The 27,804-nt window shown below is 33.4% G+C and overlaps 1 protein-coding gene across 10 annotated transcripts in view; it reads left to right on the forward strand.

Moving 5' to 3' along the window:
- Positions 1-5,994: 5,994 nt before the first annotated feature.
- Positions 5,995-27,804, forward strand: part of LOC145323761 (uncharacterized) — a 180,757-nt gene continuing 158,947 nt past the window's right edge. For all 10 annotated transcript variants that reach the window (XM_080166277.1, XM_080166278.1, XM_080166269.1 and 7 more), the window contains exon 1: positions 5,995-6,398. In XM_080166277.1, the coding sequence (XP_080022403.1) occupies positions 6,282-6,398 (117 nt within the window). In that variant the 5' untranslated portion in view covers positions 5,995-6,281. The remainder of the gene's footprint in view (positions 6,399-27,804) is intronic.

Consider the following 27,804-nt stretch of genomic DNA (forward strand, 5'->3'; position numbering starts at 1 on the left):
TGTTCAAATTTTAAATGTTTTATAGAAAAACAAGTGTAACAAAGACCGTTGCTTAAAATTTAATGACTCGATTATAAGAGAAGAATACAATTTCCAACTCTCTGTTGCTCTTTCTTTCTATCTCTCTACCTTTCCTCTGAATTTCTTTCTCTTTCTCATTTTCCCTCTCTTCCAAGATTTTTACTTTCTCTCTCTCTCTCTCTTTTTCCTTTGTTTTCTCTCTTTTTCATTCTCCCCTATATCCCTCTCTCTCCTTTTTTCTTTTTCTTTCTCTCGCTCACCTTCCCACTCTAGATTTCTCTCTATTTAACTGAACCTGGTACAAACTGTACATTTACTGAATATATCAATTGTATGTAGATCTTTATCTAGCAATATAAGGTGTGAAATAGGGGTGATCAGAAACAAAATGCCGTTTCTGAAAGTCGTACGTGGTCATACGAAAATTGGAAGGGTGACGCAAATTACAGATATCAGTGTTCGCGATTTGTGAAAAAAAAATCATCTTTAAATCATATAGAAGTAGATAATCTAACAAGTATCGTTTTTTTCTTGTAGAGAAAATAAGTAAATTAAATCGCGAAAACTGAGATCTAAAACTTGCGTCACCTCTCCAACATTGCGTTTATGACCGCGAACGACTTCAAGAAACAGCATTTTATTACTGTCCATCTGAAATAGGTGTGTTTCTATTATATAACAAAATTAGCGCCCCTCGAAGCCCCTAGGTTTAGGTTCAGCGGTTAGATAAAGATAATTATGACCAATAATAGGAAAGCTTTTAAAAGAAATAAATATTGGAGTAGCCATGCGGGGGGTAAACCCATGGGAGGGTGATGACACTAGACTTGACATCAAAGTTTTATAAAAAAATCACTTATTTGTTGAATTTAAAACTGTTGGACTTTTCTTAAATCTTTATTGGGTTGTATAAACTTTCCATCATATAATTTCAATCTACAATAGGGGTAATTTTGTTTAACATAATTAGTAGGTTTTGTAATAAACGATAATAAAAAATCCGCAAAGTATTTTTTTGTATTCTATAAAACCTAACCTAAGAAATATAATGGGATAAATAGATAAATTTTAATAATTATTTTTGGCGGTTTTATTATCATATAAGTTTGCTGTGTCACGAATGAACACCATCAAATTATGGATGGTTTAGACCGGGATCTTAAGGGATTAGACAATGAACCTAAAATTACTGTACACCCCCAATTATGATAAATAAAATTACCCCTTCTGTAAATCTAATCGTTTTTTGTGAAATAGTTTAATTCTGCTATTTTGTACCAACCAAGCAAGATTTAAGTGTTTAAGCCAGAGAATCAAAGAACCAATTTATCCCTCCTACCTGATTTTAGGAAAGGTTGGTTTTAAAAGTCATTTGCATATGTTTAGAGTGTTTCAATAATATTGCAAATATATAAACATATTCTAATAGCAATATTTATAACGAAACAGGCATGACAGCTGCTTTAGAGGATTTTATTAATTTTGTTCTTCAAAATATAATAAAAGTTAAGGTAAATAATTTTGCAGTAGATAATTTAAAATATGGAGGTTATTAAGCCCTTTAATAACCTAATATAAAGGTAACAAGGTATCTATCTGTCTGTCTGTGTGTAACGAAGGCTTTCGCAAACCGTTGAACCGTTATGGATCTCCTTTAAAGAAAAATGGATAGATAGGTAGACATATAAACAGATATACAGATAGGCTATCACATTAATCAATTCTGTTTCTATGGATAGATTTAAAGATAGATGGATGAAATTGTATGTAAATAGACTAGCGAATTCGCTCCTAGCTTTTAGGGGCTGTGCCCCAAGGGGTAATGAACTGAGGTGGATTCTTTAAATACTTTTGCCCCACTAAAATCAGTGGGGCAAACTAAAAATTTAGAGGGGATAATTTTGCCCCACTAAAATTTTAGTGGGGCAAAAGTTTTTTTAAGAATTTACCTCTGGATTAGATCGACCCAATTTTTCTATTTTAGATTTTATAAGTAAAGTAAAAAAAAATTCTGGGGGGGGGGGGGTTAGGGGTGTCACATCCCCCAAGAAAATAGATCAAAACCATCACAGGACCAGTAGGTTTATTCCCTGAAGAGTAAAGCCCATTCGGTTCAGTAATTACCGAGATCTTAAACTTCAGACGGACATACATCAAGCTACTTTGTACTATAGATAGATAGATTTAAAGATGGATGGATGAAATTGTATATAAACAGATAGGGAATAGGCTATGGAATCAATCAATGCTTTACAATAAAATTGACAAACTATTTACACACAATATGTGTATACTAGAGGGTTTAACAACCATGGTATTGTTGAAATACTGTAAAATAATCTAAATTCTTTAAATTTATCTATCTATTTATCTGTCTATTTATCTATATATCAGCGGTTAGCAAGATCCGTCACTACACACACACAGAGACAGACTGACATCCTGTTACTAATTGCCTATTTATCCATCTATTTATTCATCTATCGTTAAATTTATCTATCTATCTATCAGTGGTTAGCAATATCCATCATTACACAGACAGACAGACTTACATCCTGTTACATTTATATAAGGATAACTTTCATGGATATTTCTTGCTTATTTCCTGTCCTAAGGAGGTGATAGTTTGTTTTTATCCAGGGATGAAGGAGACATTGGACTGTAAATCAAACTTGTCCACAAAGTCTTGAAAACACGTTCTATCATTCGTTGACTTAAAAACTTGAGGCACTTTCATTTATGCTTAATTGGCTAGTACCAACTAGTAGCGTCCAAACTTTATTCAACATATAATTTGTAGTGCACATCAATTTTTCATTCATTGTCTTATCCCATAAGAGCCCTGGTTTATATCTTACAACAAGGTGTTGATTTATTAGAGAGACTCTGAGGAATTCTAATTTAAGAAGGGAATTGGGTAGGAATGTAGGCAGGACTGAAGGGAAAGGTCAATGGAAGGCAGAGCCCAGAGATAGTTCAGTAGAGTATTATGTTAGTAAAGTAGTAGGGATATGTAAATAGAGAAGGAGTGTTTTTAGGCAGAGAGAAAGGACAAATTCATTTTGAAGGGGTAATCACACCTTTACACCCTCCCTTAGCAATCCCTGCTAGTCAACAAAGTTTTATAATAACGTTTCTTATTCGTTGGTCTAACAACTTTTGGGAATTTAGCAAGTTTTGATTTGTTGGTTTATTAAATTGAACGTTTAAACGTTTCAACCAATAATTTTACGTTACACTGCACAGGTGTGATTTTGTGCATCATTGGGTATGTATATTAATTTATCGGCCATTGTCTTTTCCCTTTAGATCCCTGTTTTTTTTTGAGGTGGAGAGATAGGTCAATAGGGTTGCATAGTTTAGAACAACCCATCTAGATTCTAAGCCAAAAGATTGAAAGCTAGTATTTTTTACAGCCAAATGTCCACTCCCTCCGTGTTATATTCAGCACCCAAACCGGTGTTTATACTATAATATAAAGTAATAAGATTTTTTTGTCTGTAGCGAAGGATCTCGCTAACCGCTAAACCGATATGGTTCTTCTTTACAGTGAAGCCTCTTATAGGCTCTAAGATGGTTTAAGGCTATTTATTTTTTTAAAAAATAAGTCTGGGTATCGTTTTAGGTTATTTTTCTGCCTTTCGAATATAGAGCCCCTAGATGCTAGGGGCGCTGCCGCTAGTATTATATATTGCTGCGCTACTTATGTACATAATTTTCTTTCTGTTTATTTTTCAACATGTGTTTATTAAGTGATTATCAAATTATCAGCCTAAAAGGCCAGGGATCTAAAGGAATAAGACAATGGCCGATAAATTGATGTACATTCCTAATAATGATACACAAAATTATCTCTTCTGTAGATTATATTAATAGTTGAAACGTTTGAAAATTCCATAAAAGCCCCCAAAGTTGTAAAGCCAACGAATAAGAAAACGTGATGATAAAATTTTTGGGAAAAGTGTAATAAACAGCCCATTGTCCTCTAAAGACTAAGTTTATATTTATATAAAATTGTAAATAGCGTAAATGTTTCTGTTTATGACAGGGTTTCATAGTCATTAAATTTTCAAAAGAATTACAACACCTATAAGAAACTAGGTAGGATTCTAAAAATGCTGTTATTACTGTAAAGAAAGTTTTATTGAACTAGCCTAAAGGGGCGCATCAGTTTACTATGCCATGAGACTTAACTTAGACTATACTAATATGCAGGGATCTTAAGGGATAAGACAATGAATGATAAATTGATGTTGTACTCAATTATTATGGCATAATTACCTCTTCTGTAGCTTTAATTTTAGAGTCTGCCAGGATCTACAAATCACCAAGCTACTATTAAAGTATTTTTTAGTTTTTTAAGCCAATTAGAGAATTCAGGTTAAAAAATAAAAATCAATAAAATTTACAGTCCAATTTAACCTCCCTACATGAGAAATTTAAACATGTAATTCGTGTTCTAAAAAGCTTATGTCTGTAAATGAATATTCTTTAATATTTGTCTAGCGGCTATAGCACCTAGAGGCATCTAAGGGCACTTAAGGGAAGGTAGGGGAGGGTTCGACCCTTGGTTTTACACTTAGTTTAAAAATGGAAAAATTGGTTACGGGGGGGGGGGGGTTATTTTTTCATGTTCCTTCGGTACAGACATACAGATAGACATCCTTTTACTTTTATAAGGATTTAAGTTTTCTTTTTTTACTTTACGTTGCATCTTTGTGGGTTAAACTAAAGTAAATAAGTAGTTCATTTCTGTTGTGAGTGTTCAATAAGATCTAAGATACAGATTGTCTTTGGTCTTGGTTTTAGGCTATATTTTATTCCTCAAAAAATATTTTATCAGATATTTCAAAAAATTTCTATTACTTGTGGTCTAATCTTTAAAGCTATAAGCTATGTATGCCGTCATTTCAATTTACCCTTTTAAATGTTACAAATTCTCTATCTATCTATCTAGTATCTCTCCTCCTACTTGCCGGTTCCGGTGTTATACAGATAAGGGTGTCAACTAAACCAAAGAAAAGAATCCGTAAATTGTATTTATATTTTAAAATTACTTTTAATAAAACAGGCTATAATTGTTTATTGATTTATGCCATAAAAAAGTTCTTAGAAAAAATTAAAAATTTTATCTTATTTTTGTGTGACTTTTGTAAGATAGAATAAAGGGTGTGAGGAAAAGTCAGGGGTTATAATGGATATAGGATATATGTGGATACATTGACAGTGGAAATTTTGTCGGCAATTTAGGTTGCTAACATGGACCTCATATATTAAACAGTTCGTTCATCCACTAGAAGTGGGGGGGATAGATGGGGGATATTTATATTTTAGCCCGCTGCGAGTTTCATTTCATTAGAACACATGAAATATGGTGAAACATCCAAGTAATAATATATCCAATTTATTCATGTTATTTAGGGTGATGAAGGGGGGAAAGGGGAGGGTAATAATAGGAAACAGCTGGATTGAATAATAATGAGGGGGGGGAATAGTCACAAGTGAAGGAAAAGGGATGGGAAGGATGAAAAGGTGGGGGAGGGGAAGAAAAAGGAAAGCCATGCATAAAATTTCTGTGTAAGTGTGTGTGTGTGGCTTAATATTTGTCTGTGTATGTGTGTGTGTGTGTGTGTGTGTGTGTGTGTGTGTATGTCTGTGTGAGTGAGTGAGTGATGATATCAATTGTTTATCACAGAAAAGGGGGAGGGCAGGTAGAAAAGTTATGAACCGGTTGGGGGGAGCGGGAGAGGAATTTAAAGGGAATGGGGGCTTAATCTACTATTGCCATGCTATAAGCACTGTGAACATAAATAACACACATACACACATACACCACTTAAATAACACACCCAATTTTACCCTCCACTTTTCCTGGCTATTTTCTTACAACCCCCTTTTAATTTTGCCCTCTTTGTATTACACACCCTCCACACACACACATACACACACACACTGTGTAAGTCTGACTCTGTGTTTTCTTTCTGAATTAAATTCAGTGTTTGCAGATTTTTTTTCATGAAAATAAACTCGCGGATTTTTTGTGATATCATTGATTGATTGATTGTGAGATAATTAATATCATGTACACTGTAAAAAGTTGTGAGAAAATGTAGATTTTTAGATAAATATTTGTTACAGTGTTTGGTTTTATTTTGTTATTTTTCATATAATTAATAATAAGTGTTAGAAATACTATAAGCAATAGTATGTTTTATATATAACAAAAAAAGTTGTGAAAAAACGTGAAAAATTGTGTCAACATGCCGACTTTGATTAATAACGGCGATAGTGAGACTAGGAAGGAAAGTACGGCGTCAAATGCCGGTAATGGCGGCGGTGGTAACGCCGGTAAACAGCACACCAGAAAAGCTTCTAAGGTTTGTCAGTTTTATGCTATTTTTTATTATTGTTTTTTTTGTCATTTTATATCAAGCGTAGCAATTGTTTAAACATATTAAAAACGTCTGTATATTGTCTTTCTTAGAAGCAAAGAAGCAATATTGGAACGTCCGTTTGTATGACACTTATAAAGATCACATTTTTAGCTTCTATGAAGAGTTCTGATTCTTAATTTTTTGTTTGTGTGTTTCTTTTGGTTATTGCTGTCATTGTTATTGACATAATGAAATACTTGCATTAAAGTAACAGGATGTTCTTCTGTCTGTAGCAAAGGATCTTACAATAATTTTTCATTTAGGTCCAAAAAAGGTTTATAACTACTTTGGGGGAGGATACCTCCACCCTTCCAAGAAAAATCGCCCCTAGAAAAATCACCTTCTGACTAAAAATTCTAAAATTGAAAATATAGGGTCCTGCCCCCGTCTTTACGTGTTCTAAAGGCCTCTAGGGGCGTAGTCGTTAGTATTATGTAAGGTTACTAGCGGCTTCGCCACTAGCCCTTAGGGGGAGGAATTTTTTTTTTTTTTGGGGGGGGGATAGTCGACCCCACTATTTTAATTTTATTTTTAAAAAGAATTTTTTTTTTCTTTTGGGGGGGGGGGGGAAGGGGATATTTTTTTTTTGTGGGGGTTGGGGTTGTTCCACCCCCCAAGAAAATAGTTATAAACCTTCCTGGGACCTATGAGAAGCTACCCTGTAAAGGAGAACCAGATCGGTTCAGCGGTTAGCGAGATCCTTCGCTACAAACAAACAGACAGACAAACAAACAGACAGGCAAACAGACAGACAAACAAACAGACAAACAGACAGACAAACAGACAGACAGACAGACAAACAAACAGACAGACAGACATCGTTCTACTTTGTATTTTAGATGAACATATTTAAAGAAGCTTTCAATTGAAATATATGAATTTGACATAGTCCGATAGGGAACAACTAGGATATACTATCAAACTTTTATGCTGAGTTTATATCAATCCAATATATGACTTTATTTTGAGATTATAAGGGATATAATACAAAGTAGTACGATGTCTGTCTGTCTGTCCGTCTGTCTGTCTGTCTGAAGCTTAAGATCTCAGGCTCTACTCTTCAGGAAATATATACTTACAGGTCCTGTGATGGTTGTAAGCTATTTTCTTGGGAGGTGGGACACCCCCAACCCCCCTCAAAAAATTAAAAAGACCCCCCCCCCCCCCAAAAAAAAAAGGTAAGGGTTAAGACAATTGACAATTTATATGCATCCCCCCCAATTATGATAAATAAAATTGAATTTCCATATCTTCAGATGAAAATTATTGGCTGAAAAGTTTGGAACCAACCAATTAAGATTCAATAAAAGTAACCAAATTTTTTTGGCCACCGAATAAAAAAAATTACTTTGGGTATCGTTGTCGATTTTAGTTCAATATCCTTTTGTTCCCTCTACAAATATAGAGCCTCGGCTAGGGGCGTGGCCGCTAGTTGTAAAGTTTTCTTTTGCTGCGCTACATTATTGTCTTTTTCCGTTTTCAATAATCTACTTAAAGCAGTAAGTTTTTTTGTCTGAAGCCTAGGATTTTAAACACTATGGAACTGATAAAGTTCTCCTTTATAGGGAAACTTTACATCGGTCTCAGGCTGGTTTTATTCTATTTTATTTTAATATTTGGAATGGTTTTAGGCTATTTTTCTGTCTCTATCTTACCCATATTAATTCAAAGTTTCTAGAAGCAGCAAATAGTGATAAATAACTCAGCATAATAAGATGAACACATGTATGACATATGTATTAGGATATATAAGTTGGAAGGAATTTGAATGTTAGGGGGAGATTTGAAATCTGCATCAAATTTTAAGGATTTTTTATCAAATTCGTTTTTTGTATAATTCTTTATCTAAAAGCGGAAATGCAATTTATGTTAATTAATTTTGACCAATAGGATAGGTGGATTAGAACCTACCTGCGCTCTAATTGGGTGAATAATGTACGACACTTAAGCTTCTCCAATCAGAGCGCAGATAGTTTTCAATCCACCAATCACAGATGTCAAAATTAATTAAATTAAATTGTATTTCCGCTTTTAGATAAAGAATTATACAAAAAACGAATTTTATAAAAAATCCTTAAAATTTGATGCAGATTTCAAATCTCCCCCTAACATTAAAATTCCTTCCAACTTATATATCCTAAATGTTTGTTTAGTACTCTCTTAGTCCAAGTTCAGGGGCTTTAAGGGATAAGGCAATGGACGATAATTCGACGCGCACCCCAAATTGAGAAAAGTTTTCCCTTTCTGTAGATTAGAATTTATCTGCTAGTTTGTTCCCTCCTTGCAGGGAGGGAGGGGACATCAGACTGTAAATTATACTGGTACCCAAAGATTTACAATTATAATTCTCATTTGCTATATTAAAAACTTTGGGTACTCTTGTTAAATCTCAATTGGTTGGTCCAAACGAGCTGTGTCCAAACTTTTAAACTAGTGGTTAAATTGTTTATTATCATCATTTGGGTTGAATATCAATTTATCATCCATTGTCTTATCTTATCCTTTAAGATCCCTGCCTTCTTGCTATTAAGTGTCAATTCAAATAAAAATCCTAATTCCTAACTTAATATTACTACCACATCTTTATATAATCTAAATTATTTCGACATCCAAATCAAAGTTTTATGTCGACTAGTTAACAGATCTATAGTCAGGGGCGTCCAAGCTTTTTTTTGGGGGGGGGGGTAAAATTTTTTTAAGGGGGGGGGGGGGTAATTCGTTTTTTTGGGGGGTAAAATGGCGCCGCAAATTTTTTTAAATAAAAAATAAAAAAAATTTTAGGGGTGCCTACGGCACCCCCAAAATCATTTGGGGGGGTTAATCGCACCATTACCACCCCCCTTTGACGTCTATGTCTATAGTATAGATATATATATATAAAGATAACTACCTCCCTTCCTTTTTTAATGACCTTATTCGTCTGCTACCAAATTGTTTCCTGCTGCTTGGCTGTGTTAATACACACCACACCATTGGTTAGTTTTCAATATCCCAATTGAAAGATGGCACAAGGAGATACAGTTATTTAATCCTTTCCCTCTCTAGTGATTTACTCTAATGACTATATGAATAAAAATGGCCATTGTTGACATATTATCGATATAACATTATTATTCCAATGCTATAATGTCTACATTATTATATTGATATAATGACAACAAAAAGTTTAAAAGGAAAAACATTTTTAAATCTACCTCCCAAAGTCACAAACAAACGTATCCTAACCTTTCAAAAACCGGATCAAGTCAAGCTGAGTGTGCCAATGGCAACAAGTAAAACAGAGCGTGCCAATATTCCCCCTAGTCAAGTAGAGTATGCCAATATTCCCCCAAGTAAAACATAGTATGCCAATAATTCATTAAGTAAAGCATAGTATGCCAATAGTTTATCAAACAGCATGACAAAAAAATTAAAAAAGATGAATATAACATATTTTCCGATTTATATTATAATAATTCAACCTACAAATTTACTACTTTATGTACATAAAATATATAAACTAGCAGTTGCGTCCCTAGCATCTAGGAGCTCTTTATTCCAAGTAGTAGAAAAAATACGAAAATTAGCCTAAAACTATGATACCATGATTCTGTTACAATAGTTTTTCTTTTTAAAACTTAAATGTAAAGGAGATTTTCAGCTCTCTCCTTCCCTAAAATGCCCCTAGAGACATCGAGGGGGGGGGGGGGGGCGGGGGTGGAGCCGCTAGTATATATACATAAATTATTTCAAAATTTTAGATAAAGCATATCTTGACAAGTAAAGCATAAAATGCCAATATTGCGCCAAGTAAAGCAGAGTGTGCCAATATTCCCCCTAGTCAAGTAGAGTATGCCAATATTCCCCCAAGTCAAGTAGCGTGTGCCAAAACAGGCTATTGGCATACTCAGCTTGACTTGATCCCAAAAACCTATTAACTCAATTCACAAATCAAGTCAAAAACCCATCCTAAGTTAAATATAAGATACTTTTATAAACCTACCAATTTTAAGTCACAAATGAAAACAAAAACCTAACCTAACACTTTTAAAACTTTTGCAATAACGTTTTCTTATTCGTTGGCTTAACAACTTTGGGGACTTTTACTGAATTTTGATTGGTGGGTTTTTTTAATTTGAGTCTTCAAACGTTTGAACAACCACTAATTTTAATCGACAGAAGAATTACTTTTGTGTTTCACCATTTGGGATGTACATTAATATATCGGCCATTGTCTTATCCCTTTAGATCCCTGACAAAGTTGACATTGCTCCATTTATAAATCTCTCAATTTTCCTAATTTTATTATTCTGTTTATATTGAATTCAATTTGAAGATATTTGTAAAACAAGGATAACAACATCCATTATTAGCAAAGAACAGACAAATAAAGAATGTTTAGTTGTCAAAAGAAGATTATTAGCATAGCGTTATGTCAGCCTTATTTAGAGGTTCTAATGGATCTACGATCTCCTGTGATGTATTTTTTGCTGCGCTACTTATGAAAAAATTGTCCCTCTTCAGTAACGAAGCTACTCTATGGCTGTCAGTTCTTTGGCAACGATATGGGGAAATGTTATTTTCTTAGCTGTAATTTAAGATAAATGACAGAATTTTTTTTGAAGAATATTATGCCAATGAAAACTCACATTGTATAATTTACTTGGTCCGTCGGTCTGTTGGCTCTGCTACAAAAAAAAACACTAAAAATCCAAACATTAACGCACATTTTTCCGTCGGTCTATTCAAATTTTTTAGTGCTTCGCTACTTAAAATGTTAGCACCCTTGTTTATTTCAAGATGTAACCTTAAATATTTGAAAATTTATAGGACTAGATAAGTATTTTTTTAATGCGAACTTTTTTTTATGTTATGTAACTATCCATTACGTTTGGCTGATAATATAATGTATGTTAGAGTCGTCCTGTTCTTTTAAAATTTTTTAACATTTTTTTCTCTTACTATTTCTCTATCTCTCTCTGTCTTTTTGTCTCTCTGTCTCTCTCTCTCTGTCTTTCTCTCTTTCTCTTTCTCTCTCTCTCTCTCTCTCTCTCTCTCTCTCTCTCTTTCCCCTCTCTCTCTCTTTCTTTCTCTCTCTCTTTCTCTCTCTCTTCTCTCTTTCTCTCTCTCTGTCTTTCTTTCTGTCTGTCTGTCTCTCTCTCTCTCTCTCTCTCTCTCTCTTTCTCTTTTCTCTTTTCTCGCTCTCTCTCTCTCTCTATCTCTCTTTAACTCTCTCTCCTACCTTCTCTATTTCTATCTTTTCTATCTCTTTTTTTTGTTTGTCTTTTTCAATCAGAATTAATTAAGTGAAGTATTTGTCTACATTCAACAGTTGGGCACACGAAAATAAATTTTGCAATAGCGAAGCTTTTTACATTTAGGATAGGTCTGTCTGGCTGTCCGTCCATAATTGATAGCTATTATCAATAATTTAAGCATGTCATCTTTGTCCTATAAAAATAAAAAATTGCAATAGAGTACAATTTATAGAGCGCAGTAGAACAATAATCATTAATAAACGTCCGAACATCCATTTTAAACATATTGAACGTTTAGCTGTTTTATACATACTCTTACATGCTATAATTTTTCTTATATTTTAATATTTTGTGTTATAATTCTTTGCACAAAATGCCACAAACTAAGCATATATAATCATGTTCTAAAGATGTTAGTATGTCCTTCAGACTTCTAAATGATAATCTGTTGCTTTCACTCTATGTTCGTTGGTTCAATTGTCTTATTTGTTAAACTTTGCTTTTATGAATGTGTAATCTTTATCCTGTAGTATAAAGTAGTTATCTTTTTTGTCTAAAGGTAAATATTTCGAAAAACACTTGCCCAGAAAGGTTATTCTTTTTATGGAAGCATTTTAAATGTCTTTGGGTGGTTTTAGGCCATTTTCATGACCTCTTAAGCCCTCCTAGAGGCTTTGGGCAAAGCAACTAGATTTATCAAAGGGGATAGTTGCAATAAGAGTACCTATTAAATTCAAAGTGGAATTAAAAAGAATATCTGTGCATTGTTTGTCTTATGGTAATTTGCAGGAAAACACTTAATGAAAGCTTAGCTAGGCCTTAAATGGAATAATATTCTACTTTCCGATTTTTGGAGTTAGGAATATCAATATTATATTTCTCCTCGTTTTAAGAAAACATCCATGGCGGCCAGACTGCCTTTTATCAGGTTTTTGGCTATTTTTTATATTTTTCCTATATTTCCCCATATCTTTGGTGTTTTTAGTCCGATTTTCAATCTTTTTTTTGGGATGACAGTATCAAAATAATTTTTCCCATTGTTCTTTAAATCCACCCACGATTTTTTTGTGCTTCGCTACATATGGATGTTGTCATACTTGTTTATTTCCCCTAACTATTGGAGTTTTTTAGTGTAATATCGATTTTATCCAGAATTTTCTTAATTTGACCTTTCATTAAAAAATTCTATGTAGTTCACCAAAGTAATTAAAATAAAGTCATGCAATTAAAAGCGCGTATTTTAATTATCGTTCTCGGATAAACATACATAAGGATTTAAAATGTGTACATGCTCTGGTCAATTGTATGGCCGGATTGATCCTACACTGTGTTTTTATATGTAGGTCCAATTTACTGATTAATAATAACGTTTTCTTAATCATTGATTTAACAACTTTGTGGACTTTTGGTTGGTTGATTCATAAGTTGAGTGTTCAAACGTTTCAACCACTAGTTTTAATCTACAGAATAGGTAATTTTGTGTTTCATCATTGGGGAAGTACATCAATTTATCGGCCATTGTTTTATCCCTTTATATCCCTGAGACCTACTATACTTGTTAATAAATATAATTGTCCATTTTAATTTTTCTACTTTTGTGGAATAACTTTGTTGAGTTACTCAATAGAAAAATTGTCAGAATTCAATGAAAGCACAAGGAAGATTAAGGGATAAAAACAATGTCCCCTCCCTTACATTGTGTCATAGTATAGATTTTTCGGGTATAGTCCCTTTCATGGAAACGCACCTTAAGGGGCGATTCTTCGTATTTTTCACAGAGCTATTTTCCTATTTCTAGCCCCTGCGGGGCCAATTGCGTAACCCTATGGGGCAATCACTTAATATGGTCGTTAATTTAGGTGTGTAGGACTGCTATATTGTTACAATACATAATTTTTCAGTATGGCTAAGAACCAGTTATAATCCAGCGGATATTTATTAGTTTCGAAGCCATACTAGAATGTATTTATGTACATATATGAAAACTTTTATACCTACGTGATTTTATTCATTATTTCAATTGTTTTTGCGGATTTTAGATTTGAGCACAAATATTTTTATCATGTCATGGGATAAAGGACGTGCACGAGGGGGGGGGGCAAGGGGTGCATACCCCCCCCCCCCCACCAAAAACAAACAAACTTTGGGATACCGTAGTCACCTTCAAAGTTTAAGAAATAAATTAGATTACCCCCCATCCCCCTCCAACACTTGAAAACCGTCATTTCATCGAAATTTTCAACTATAGACAAAAAAAACTTACTACTTTATTTAATAAGATTTAGTAATCACATCTTAATACCGTTATATGTAAATGTTATTTTAAGAGCTAGATTTAATTGGTTTTAATATTTTAATGGCCTTTTAAAATTGAAGAATGTATGTACTTTAAAAACCAGAAAAGCCAGAAAAATTGCATTTCAAAAAAGCACAGCTGCTGTATAGTTTGAATAATACACGGTTACGAAATTAATACCACAACTTCCTTGTTTATTGACGCGAAATGGATTTTTAGATAGTAATAATAAATAAGGTTTTTAGTACCTAATCAATTTGTATTGGCAATAAGATCAAAAATTTTGTTTTGATACTATAATAGTGTGAGCTTATCAATGATTTGCTACTTATAGAATATAATTATCCTTGTTTATATAATTTAACCAGCGGCTATGCCCCTAGAGGCTTATAGTTGCTTTTGACCCCGCAGCCTCCCCCCCCCCGCAATCTTTAATTTTAGATTAAAGAGGAAAAGTTAAGATAAATTTGGGAGGGCGATTTTCCTAGGGAGAGTCGTGGTACCCTCCTCAAAAATAGTCCCAGGGCCTATGAGGAGCTACATTGCGAAAAAGAACAACATCGGTTCAGCGGTTAGCGAGATCTTTAGTGCCTCAGACAGTCAAATAGACATCCTTTTATATTTTTATAAGAATATGTTTTCCTAAAAAATAATTTTGCAATTTTAAAGATAAAGAAATAAAACGCCTGCTTTATTAAATTTTTAGTTGCTTAAATTCTTTATAACTATATTTTGTCTGTTAATAGAATGAAAAACAAGCTTGACAACAACCCTAAAAGTTAAGCTGAAATTATTATAAAGTCAGACAAACGAACATTCACAAATGTAGAGTAACAACGTATTCAATACCTAATAATATTTGAAAGTTTATAAGGGGGGGGGCGAAAGTGACACTTTTTGAAACCAAAACTAAAAGTCAAAGGAACTCAACTAAAAAAAGTGTTACAGGTCTGACATTTTGCATGGCAGTTGCTTTATAGGGGTACAATATGGAACTGTGAAAAAACGGCGGCGCAACCGCCGAAAACCGCCGAGAAAAGGCAACAAAAATTACGGCGGGAAACGGCGGTTTTCGGCGGTTGCGCCGCCGTTTCTTCACAGTTCCATATTGTACCCCTATAAAGCAACTGCCATGCAAAATCTTAGACCTGTAACCCTTTTTTTAGTTCAGTTCCTTTGTTGACTCTTAGTTTTGGTTTCAAAAAGTGTCACTTTCGCCCCCCCCCTTTATAATAGAGTTGCTACGCTTTATAAAGGGTAGTTGCACGAAATGCGTTTTAAATATATTTGATAAAATTTAATTTTTTTATCACGTATTTTTAAAAATATCAAGACTTGAAAATCGTATTTTTGTTATATATGCAATTTATATAGCTAGCTTATTTTCACAAAAACAGCTTGACGACTAAAATTGCTTGTTATTTATTGTAATACAAAATTAAAAATTTTTGATGGTATATATTTTGAACTTTTGCTTTATGCAATGTTTGAAATGGATAGGACAATTCTAACATGGTTAAGTCAATGATAAGAGCTAACCGTTACGGACATACGGACGGACTGACACTGATTATAGAAAATTATATAACGTAATTACTTTAAAATTTAATTTCTTTCATTATTGGCTGCGTTACTTATGATTATAATTGTCCCTTTTGTTATCTTAAATATATAAACATAGGTATTCGTCATTTTATTGTACTTTATCAAATTAAAACGTGTTCTTTTAAAAACTCTTATATAAATTTTTTTTTAAATTTAGTTTGTCTGACTGTGTGTTTTAAATTAGAAAATATATTTTGGTGGAGGTAACCGCCTCCCTCCCAAGAGTAATCTATAATACAAAGTAGAACGATGTCTGTCTCTTTGTGTGTTTGTTTGTGTGTTTGTCTGTTTGTTTGTAGCGAAGGATCTCGCTAACCGCTGAACCGATCGGGTTCTCCTTTACAGGGTAGCTTCTCATAGGTCCAGGGAAGGTTTATAACTATTTTCTCGGGGGGTGGGACACCCCCACCCCCCCCCCCCAAAAAAAAATAAAATTTTCTTTTTAAAACTAAAATTAAAATAGTGGGGTCGACTAACCCCCCCCCCCCAAAAAAAAAAAAAAAAAAAATTCGCCCCCCCCCAAAATTTTTTTTTCTTTTTTCTTTTAAATCTAAAATACGAAAAATTGGTTTGATCAAACCTCTTGGGGCAAAGCCCCTAGAGGCTAGGGGCGAAGCCGCTAGTCATTCTATAAAGTATACCCCAAATTTTTTTATTTATTTTTTCCTTAGAAAATTAAGATTAAGTGTGGAGATTTGACTTCACCCTCCTCCCAAAAAAAATGAAGATAAACTTTAAAGTTAAAACTTTAAAACTATCAGTAAATCAACAAAACTTGTATAGTTTCAGAATATATTGAAAAATAGAATATCAATTTACAAGTCTAAACAAAATTGTTTATAAATTTGATGCAAAATTGCACAGGATTCATATAATTTTCAGGAGTTGATTATAGATATGCATCGCTTAGAATATTGGACCTTGTTGTCCAAGTAATTATTATTTTAAATATCAGATAAATAGGGTAATTATATTATATCATAGGAAAAATTGTTGTCAAGAAAGTAAAAAATCAGCACGTTCTAAATGGACGTACGAACTTTTCGGTAACGATTATAGAGTTGCTACGTTTTCTAAAACGTACCCAATTATCATGCAAAGTTTGAAATCGTTAGGGCAATTCTAACATGCCTAAATCAACGATTAGAGCTATCAGTTGCAAACGGACGGACAGACCTTAATCATAGTAAAGCTTCGCTTTTAAAAATTATTTGTATTTCTTTAAAAAAACTAATATTCATGTTGAAAGCTTTAAGTGGCCTTAAAATGACGCCCATTTTTTTTACCGGAATTCTTTTGTCGTGTAAAGAAAACTTGCTAATCATCTTGGACACAATACAATCTGTCCCGATTTTGTATTACTTTTGAGGAACATGATTGCAATTACTTCATATTTTTCTTTCCCGAAAAAGGGAAGGGGGGAAGAAAATCTCTTTAAAAGAGATGGGGAAAAACCCCTTTTCTCCCATCTCTTTTTTCTTCCCCTTTTCCCTTTTTTTCTTTCCCCCTTCCCTTTTTCGGGAAAGAAAAATATGACGTAACTGCAATCATGTTTCTCAAAAGTAATACAAAATCGGGACAGATTGTATTGTGTCATCATCTTGCTTTACATTTTTTTTGGGGGAGCGAAGATACTTTTTATCTTACACAGCCTGTAACCTCCGTACGTCTACATATAACGCTATGGGAAAATTAAATTTATTCGGTTGATATTAAAGATAGACTTTCTCTGTTAGTTTGTAGTTATAAACAAGGATGAAAACAACTTCATGCAGCGAAACACATAATTACTAATTTTATAATGGTAAACTTCCATATATACAGACAGACGGTATTATAGAGTATCTCACCGGTGTCCTGGATAGGAAACAGGTTTTTTTTCACATACGTCTCACAAGACCTATGTAGCCATGACCGGGAGACAATGACGGTTCAGTACATGACTTTCGTTAAATCACAGCTGATCATTTTTGTGGATTTTTTTGAAAATTACTTTTTATACCCAAATTTTCATAGTTTTTCTCAAAAAAAATCTCAATTTTCTCACATTTGCAGCTTAGTTAGCCTAAATTTACGCAAGAAAAGTATAGTAAATACAGCTGAACCTAAGGACTGTGTTATCATCAATAACAAAATCTTTAAGAATCAATTGAATAATCTAAGATTTGTAGTCTAGAAATGAAATCAGAGTTATTTGAAGTCAATATTTGAATTGATGTCTAAACAGCTCTTATAATTATCATTAAAAAAATATTTCATGTTCCTGTTGCATGCGTCATGACATATTATATTGTTAAAACATAGTTTCTGCCTGTGAAAAGATCTCCCTCTGAGGATCCACTAAACATGCTTGAGAAATAGCAATGATTCGGTTCCATGTTTTCCTTGAAATATCAACAAGTTATCCTGGTCAACATTGGTTCCTGGCTGATTTGATTTCTCAACATCAAAACAATATCTGCTTGGGGTATAACAGATGTCCATAACCAAAGTTGCCATGTTCAAAGTCCTATAATACCATATATACAAGGCTACAATTAAATATACAACCAGTCCCTGGTTCAAAAAAGCTTGCAGAAGGTTAATATAGCTGGTCTTGATTGAGTCTCTGCCCTTTGTACACACTGGTTTTCTTGACTACTGATTAAATGTCATAATGAGAACCATGGTAGACAATCTTGTTCTTTGAAGCAAGAGAGTTTCAAGTGGTTCAAACTGTGTTATTTAGATTAGGTAAAAGTCAAAACAAGGTTTTCATAGGTGAACCTACAGAATGATTATAGATACATATTGAATTCTAAGCAGGATGGATAATTTGTAAGTTAGTATATTCAAACACTGTGTTGATATGACTCATGAATGTAAGAGCAGCTAAATGACAAAAAAGCACTTGGCTCGTAGCTTGAAGAAAATATTAGTAGCTTATGACTAGAGTAAATGTGAATGCTGGTTACATGATCATAACTGGATTTCATTCAAGTGTGTGTTTCAATGGTAACTTTAAAACCCAATTCAAAAATAAAACACAGGCAAGTTTTCTGTCCTAAGCAGATCAATACTACCCTTTATAAAAGCTACCAGTAGTAAAGGGACCTAGGAAGGTGTTAAACAGGAAGACCTCAATATAGGATTAGCAAAGCAAGAACAAAAGGCAGTTTGTCTATCAAATGGTGTTAGATTTGGAATCATAGACCCACCTGACTTTAGTATATTAATCAGCAGAGTAGGCGGAAACCATGTTGAATTTCTGTGTAATAGAGAATGAGAGGACAGGAGCTCTTAGCTGAAGTAACTAAGGCAAGGGAGTCTTAAAGACCATGTAGCTAGATGTATGGCAGTCTAGGCTTTCACCCATGGAAAGATCTCTCATAACAGTAGCTGGTTCATAGGAAACCAAAGGAAGTAAATAGTAAGAATTCTTGAAATTTTATTCTGAATCTCGAGATAATCCCTTCATATGGCAAAAGTCAAGCCACAAGTTCAATAACAAGTACCAGAACGGAAAGTTGAAAGAAGAGTCAGAATTCTAAACTAACTTCCATCAAGATTTAAAGGCTGGGTGAACCATGTCAGCCAACTAGAATAGAGGTCTAGCTATACTAGGGTGGAGAGGTACCCTGTTTAGTGGACAGTATTATGAGGCATACTTGTTAAAGTTGAAGGACAGGGACGGTAATTTCAATGTCTTGAAACATGGATCAAGAAGTTTAACAGGTGGATTGACAGGAGAGAAAGTTTTTGTGAAAGAAATTTGAGGGCTAAAACATAATGTTGCTTAGTCAAAGGCAACGTCAGATAGATTGAATCATGTTGAAGCCAGGTGAAAGCCTATGGAGGCCAGAAGCAGTTCTGATGAGCAAATTTATTGTTGAACATTAATTCAAAGTAAATAACTCTTACTCAATTTCTGACTACAAATCTTATTCCATTGATTTTAAAAGATCGTTTTATAGGTGATAGTCCAATCTTCAGTACAGCTGTTACTTATACTTTTCTTGCCTAAATTTAGGCTAACTAATCAGCAAATGTGATAAAATTGAGATTTTTTGGGAAAAACTATGAAAATTTGGGTATAAAAGTAATTTTCAAAAAAATCCACAAAAATGATCAGCTGTGATTTAACGAAAGTCATGTACTGAACTGTCATTGTCTCCCGGTCATGGCTACATAGGTCTTGTGAGACGTATGTGAAAAAAAACCTGTTTCCTATCCAGGACATCGGTGATCTGTTGTTTGGTCATGTTAATCTTCATATAAAAAAGCCATCTATATCTTTTACCAGCAAAGTAAATCACATTTCTTGTATAGTGCATAGATAGTTATAGAGTATACGCTCATTTATACGAGAAATCATCACAAAAAATTCCCACTGAGACAAAGAAATATCCATATAGACAAAGCGAGTTATAGAGAAGCTAAATGGACAAAATTAGTTGCTATAGGAAGTTGTAGTTTAGTTATTAATCGCATTTTTTTATAGACAGCTGTCCGCGGATAGTGGAAACAAAAAATATTAAGATAGATTCCAGTTTTGTTGCCTCCGAAGGTCCGAAGGCCCGGGCGATAAAACCTTTATGGATTTTATAATTTTTTAATCATTAATTTGTCTATAATGCGATACGATAAATGATTATTAAGTATGGCTTAGAACCTGCTCTAATCCAGCGGATATTAATCAGTTTCGAAGCCTTGCTTGAAAATATTTTCATGGTCTATAAAGTATTCTTTTTGTCCGTAAAATATTTATGACACCTTAAATTTTGATGTATGTTTTTGTCAGGGAGGAATGGGACATTGGACTGAAAATTATACTGGTACCCAAAGTTCTTTTAATTACTTTTTCTTATTCGGCCTAGCAACTTCAAATTAGAAATGTCAAAACTTTAATCTGAACAGAAGAGGTATTTTTGTAGTAATTTGTAGTAATTTTTTTTCTCCCTTTCTTTTTCTTTCTCTTCCTCTATCTCTGTCTCTTTCTTTTGCTGTCTCTCCTTTCGTCTCTCTTTCTCTCTCTCTCTCTCTTTCTTGTAGCTGCGCGATTATAAGAAAACATTATACTTGTCAAATTGCATTTTTATTCTTGTAAATTTGCAAAAATCCTTGTATATCAATTGTCTCAAGGCCTTGCAGATAAGTAGAGATAGGGCAATGAGCAATAAATTAATCTTGCCCTGAAATTTTTAAATGTTGTTAAGAAATGGAGGGTTATCCCCATCCCCAAAATAGATTATAACCTTTATCGTTCTAGGGGTTAGCGAGATCATTCGTTACAGATAGACATTTATTTTCATTTAAACAAGCTCTTCCTTATTTCAGAACAAGATAGTTAAAAAAACATAAAAATGAAAAAATATTAAGTAAATTTTTAAAATATAATTATAATCATAATAATCAAAGGGCATATGGTATAGGGTTGTCCCCCCCCCCCCTCACTTAATTTTACCTCCTTCTTATTCTTACACCCTCAAAGGCAACACGGCTCCCCCCTTGCAAGACCCTTTGCACGCCCCTGGAACTACATCAATTCTTCTATTAGAACAAAACACTAGAGAGGGAAAGGGTTAAATAACTGAATTTCCCCATCGCACTGTCCTTGTGCCGTCTTTCAATCGGGTCATTGAAAATCATCCAATTGTGTGGTGTGTATTACCACAGCCAAGTAGCAGGAAATAATTTGGTAGCAGACGAATAAGGCTATTGAAAAAAGAAGAGAGGTAGTTTTCTGTATATACATCTCTACTATAGATCTGTTATTCTTCCAAACAAGACCAACACAAGAGAATCAAAGAGTAGGTTTGCCTCTCTCCCCCCAAAAAACTATAGGCCTTTATAATTTAAAATAGTTTCATGATAGAAAATGTTAAAAAAAGGATCAAATGACTTTTAAGAATTTTTTTTGTACATGACATCATGCAAATTTTTAAAACATTTTTTATATATAATTAGGGCCTTTGTGTTAGTCGGTCTTTGGAACTTTCATATATAAATTGATTTGGACGGCTTTAGGCTATTTTACTGGCCCTCCCCTCCCCAAGATACTAGGGACAAAGCCGCTGGTAAATTAAATGTCTATTTCTTAAATTGATAATCTGAAATAATGGATAAAGAATAAGTGGATTCTCGTTTACCCTGATGAAATGTTTCTCCCAGTTGGCAAATATAACTCCCCCCCCCCCCTCTTATGACCCCATCCCCTCCCCTGACCATGAAGGAACGTATTGACCAATATATGTGGACTCTAATAGCAACATAAATTCCCCTGTCATAATATCCACGTATTATATATGCATTGTCGTATCTTAATAAATTGCAAAGGTCTGAACGAGAGATGGGACAAGAGGCTGTTTACTACACTTGTACCCAAAGTTTTATAATAGTGTATTCTTTTTTGTTGGCTTGGCAACTTTGGGGAATTTTGATTCGGTAGTTCATTAGGTTGAGTGTTCAAACGTTTCAACCACTAATTTTAATCGCCAAATGGGTAAATTTGTGTATCATCATTGGGGATGTTTATCAATTTATCCACCAATGTCTTATCCCTTTAGATCCCTGTCAGAACGCCCTTTTTATATTTCGTGTCTAGGGGTAAATTTAAAGCATATTTTTTTTGGTAAATCCGTTGCATCTCTATAAGCAACTGTTTCCCTTTAAAATTCTGTATTTTTTATATTGTTACTAGCGGCTGCGCCATCTAGGGGCCCTGTTAGGGTAGGAGGAAGCTAAAAAATAGCCTAAAACAATCCCAAGACTAAAATCCAAAAATAGAATAGCCCAAAACCATATCAGAACCTAATTGAGTCGGTTCAGTGGTTACCGAGATTCTAATAAACAAACAAAAATCCTATTTTATATATTACTATTGAATAAAATAATTTATTATTCTTAACTTGAAGGGGATAGTTGCATAAAGTGTATTTCAGAAAAATGATTTCAAGCATAAGTTGCAAGTATAACATAAAACATATATATTTTTATATTACAATAAATAACAAGCAATTAGACATAATAAAAGTAAGCTATTTAAATTGCACATTTCACAAGAAACGATTTGCAAGTCTTGATATTTTAAAAACTACATGATAGAAAAAGAAAATTATCTCAAATATATGCCCTATAAATGTAGTTTAAACTATTAAACAGGGAAAAATATTGAGTTCTCTAAATTTAAGTTGAAATGCATTTCGTGTAACTACCCGGCCCCTTTAATTCAATATCTATAAGATATATGGATTTTTATTTCAATATATATGTTATTCTTACTTTGTTGCTACGCTACTTATAGTTTCCCTTTTGTGGATGTTGACATCCTTGTTTTGTTACAAAGTCTAGGCCAAAATTTAATTGAAATAGACATTTTGATATTTTGAATTTTTTTCACAGAATTTCATGCTATTTTTGAAAACTTTGAGATTTTGAAGTTATAAATAGCTTTAAACCTGCCTTACACCAAAATAATGCTTTCCTGTATAATGTAGACCTATTCCAAAAACAGTTTCCAGTATGGCTTCGAAACCGATTGATATCCGTTGGATTATAAGCGGTTCTCAGCCATACTGAAAAATCATATATAGCATTGTAGACAACTTTTCACAAATATTATTATTAAAATCCTAAAAACAAAACTGGTTTTGATATTTTAATTTTTCATTTTAATATCCATGGAAAGCTGTCTATAATTCGTTGCGAGTTATAACTATTACTTATTAGATTCTTAAAATATTGAATTATTCAAAGTTTCGTTGCGTCTGTATGTTGTAATTCTTGTTTTTTTACTGATTTGTTAAATAAACTATTGGACCAAATCATTTTAAACTTGTGCTGTCATTTATCTGTCTATCTATCTACTTAACCTATCTATCTATTTACTTATTGTTTTTATCTATCTATCTACTTCGGTATCTACCTTATTTATCCACTAGCGGATTCGCCCCTAGCCTCTAGGGGCTTTGCCCCAAGAGGTGATAAAAAAAATTGGGCGAAATACGTAATAGGACCAAGGAAATCCCCTACAAAAAGAGAAAAAAAATGGGAGGAGAGGATTTTTTGTTTTTGGGGGGGTTGGGGGTGTCCCACCCCCCAAGAAAATAGCCTAAAACCACCACAGGACCAGTAGGTATATTCCCTGAAGAGTAGAATCCGGTCGGTTTAGTGGTTACCGAGATCTTAAGGGACGGACGGACGGACAGACAGACGGACGGACGGACAGACAGACAGACAGACAGACAGACAGACAGACAGACAGACGGACGGACGGACGGACGGACAGACAGACAGACAGACAGACAGACAGACATCGTTCTACTTTGTATTATAGATATATTAATAGGTATTAAATTTGTTTAAACTTTTTTTTCCCGGAAGTATTTTAATTCTTTTGATACTTTACATTACAGGCCTACAGATGAGCATACAGACAGATATACAGACATACAAATATAAAGACAGAAATACATATAGATAAATATACAGACAGGCATACAGAGAAACAGACATACAAACATTAAGACATACAAACATCAAGACAGAAATACATATAGATAAATATACAGACAGGCATACAGAGAAACAGACATACAAACATTAAGACATACAAACATTAAGACAGAAATACATATAGACAGACATACATATAGATAGACACACAGAAACCTTACATACATATCTACAGACTAACTTTTAGAAGACACTTTCCATGTTATAAATATGTAATATTAAAGCCTACAATTACCTCGTAGCTTTGCCCCTAACCAGTTTAGGCTTTGCTTCATAAGATTTAGAGGAAGAACTAACTTAAGAACATACAAGTTTCCCCGTAAAACATAATCCAATTTAACCATTTTTTTTTATAATCCGTTGCTTTAAACTTTACTAACGATTATGAGGAAATTAATGTGTTTATTTATTTTTAGGTATGTTGATTCAATTTTCCGGACGCCCTGCCATTGCAATTTATTTTATTTGTCCATCCGTTCATCCATCAGTATCGGCTGCTATTTAAAATAGACTATTTTTTTGTGTGTGAAGATAACCCTTACCAAAGAGCATCCTGTATGCAACTTATTTGGTCCGTCGGTCTGTCAGTTATGCTAAAGAAGATATATCTATTTATCTACAGGTTTTGTGATCCATCTGTTTAATTTTCTTTTATTACCCCCGAACATCTGCTCCAGAACTATTTTGTCCGTATGTCCAATGGTCCATCATGCTTTTTTGTGCTTTGCCACTTATGGATGTTGTAATCCTTGTTTCTCTCTCTTAGTTACTTTTTCTCTATCTCCTTCTCTCTGTTTCTTTCTCTTCCCCTCTTTTTTTACTCTCTCGTTTTCTTTCTTTCGCCCTCTCCTTTTCCTTCTTTCTCTTTCCCTCTTTTTTTTCTTTCTCACTTTCTTTCTCTCTCCACCCTCTCTTTTTCTATCTTTTTCTATTCTCTCTCCCACTCTCTTTCTCTCTTTCTTTTTGCCTTTAACTTTTGGCTCATACCTATTTCTCTCTCTCTCTCGCTCTTACTCCCTTTCTCTATCTCTTTCTCTCTCTTTCTTTCTCTCTCTTTCTCTCTCTCTCTCCCTCTTTCTTTTTATCTTTTTCTATTTTTTTTGGCTCATACCTATTTTTCTTCAAACCTTTTTGATTCCTTTGAAACTTGATATAAAATTGGACAGTAATAATAATTCAAAATTTTAATTAACTTGAATTATTTAATATTTGTGCATTTTTCCCCTTTTTTCAGGAATATAATAATACATACTATGTTACCTTTTCTCCCTCCATGATGAAATATATTAAAGAAAAATAAACTGAGAGTGGGATGAAGATTAATTCTTAGTCTATTGTTCTATCCCTCTATAGAGAATAGATAAAACCAATCTTTCAATCTATGATTAAAAAGTAAACTTTAAAAGTAGTACGATGTTTTTCTGTATGTCTGTGTGTATCAAAGGATCTCGCAAACCGTTGGACTGATATTGTTTTCCTTTATAATGCAGCTTACATAAGTACTGGAAAGGGTTATAACTAGTTTTTAGGGATAGAACCAACACCCTCCCAAGAGAAAACGACCCAAGAAAAAGATGTCCCTCACAAATTTTTAAATAAAAATTGATAAAGGGGCGTGGGAAGGGGTGGACTAACACCCCCACTTTAATTTCCATTATTAACCGCTAGTATATTCTTTATTATGTAAAGTTTGATTTTACAAAAACATTTATAAATCAAAGATTATAAAAATCTCTGAACATAAGTCCCTATCCTAAAAAGCTACAACCTTTAAATCAAGAAATCAAGTAAATTATCCAGGGAGGGAGTGGTCATTGGACTGGAAATTATACTAGTACCCAAAGTTTTATATTTTGCTCTCTCATTCGTTTGCCAAAAAATATTGAGTACAATAATATGCTTGTTTGGTTCTTGCTTTCAGTGACCAAACTTTTCAACAAATAACAAATGTATTATTTGGAATGAACAATAATTTATCGTCCATTGTCTTATCCCCTAATATTAGTTACTGAATGTGAAAGCACTGATAAAAAAGTTGTCCATTGTGTTATCCCTGCATCTATGAATTAAGAAACTTGATATTTTATTTGAAGGAAGAAATTTTTATTTATCGGCATCTTGTAAAAACTCAAAATAATCAACAAGGATGACAACATCCATAAAAGCGAAGCTTATCAAAACAGACAGTCAGCATTTTGTTACAGGAAGCTTAATAAGACATACTTATTTTTTAATTTAAAATTGTGTTTCTAATCATCCTAGGAATCTATATTTTAAAAATTTAGTGTATAGACTTGGCTATTTTTATTTTACAAGAAAGTTTAAAATGTTGTTTTTGGTTATAATTATAGAGTTGCGACGCTTTCTAAATTGTACCTAACATAACCATCAGAGCTATCCATCACGGACAGACGGGCCTACACTGATTATAGAAAAGCTTCGCTTTTATATTTATTCTCGAGCTTTCATAATTATTTATGGATAGGTTTGGTGATTATTTTAGTTTTATTTTTGTATGAAAAAATCACGAAACCTTGTGGTAGAAATAATAAATCTGTTAATCTGAAAATAATGTAAAGAAAAAAAAAGAAGATGCATAGGCGAGCTCATTGGGGTTAGGGTTGGTATATATAACACTACCCTCCCCTCTGCTATTATTTTTGGAGGGTAATTTACCCAACTAAATAAAATTTCCCCAGGGAGAGCGTGATAACGATTTTTAGAAGCGCTTTTTTCAACTCCCCACCCCCTCCTCCAATTTCTAACACATTGTGTAAACGCCATGCGAAGAATTTTAAAATTAATGTACCTAAAAATTTAGATATATTTTAATAAAATTACAAAGTAGCATGTCTAATAAAGAATCCGTAAACTTTCATACCTCCCCCCCCCCCCATATTAATTGTTTATTGTTATTTCTGATATAAAACATATGTAGATGAAAAGTCAAGATATCATTTTTCTAAACACTTTTAATGAAAAATAGATTAGGAAGTCTAAGTTTTTATTTTTGAGGAGGGCTTAAATTATTTGTTAATAGCGGCTGCTAAATATTAAGGTTTTAGTTTTAAAAAGAAAAGTAAAAATATTTTTTTTTGTGGGGGGGGGGCATTTTTAAATGGCCTTTTTCTCATCGGAGGGCGGTGGTACCCTCCCCTTAAATAGCTAAAAACTATCCAAGAACATATGAGAAGCTACACTGTAAAGTAGAATCATATCTGTTCAGCGGTTAGCAAGATCCTGTGGTTCTGTCAGACAGACAAACATTCTGTTACTTTTATAAAAGGATATAAATATTAAATAATAAGGTTTTAGTTTTAAAAAGAAAATTCAAAGTACATATATAGTATATACCCATTCTTATCCACAAATGTAAGCAGGAAAGTTGAGGGAAAAGGAGGTGTTCTATCGTTTACGCTTAAATTAAATTATCAGAACTGTTTATTTCGGGTTAGGGCTTCCAGGGTTAAAGCCTCTCATATAGGCAAGCAACAGTTTTAAAAAAAAATTATTAGGGCCGGTGGTCAAGAAATAGGTTGGAGTAAAAGCACCTTCATTGCTATTATTTTTGTATTATAAAAGGTAAAAATATAAAGGGTAAGACACTTACTTTATAACCGTCCCCTGGCTCAAATCAAAATATAAAATAGCCTTAAACCATCCTAAAACGAAGAACTCACTCGGTACAGTAGTTATCGAAATCCTAAGTTACAAACAA

This window comes from Acartia tonsa, chromosome 7 (assembly GCF_053477335.1).
Source record: "Acartia tonsa isolate MP-2025a chromosome 7, ASM5347733v1, whole genome shotgun sequence".
In the NCBI taxonomy this organism is placed as follows: domain Eukaryota; kingdom Metazoa; phylum Arthropoda; class Copepoda; order Calanoida; family Acartiidae; genus Acartia; species Acartia tonsa.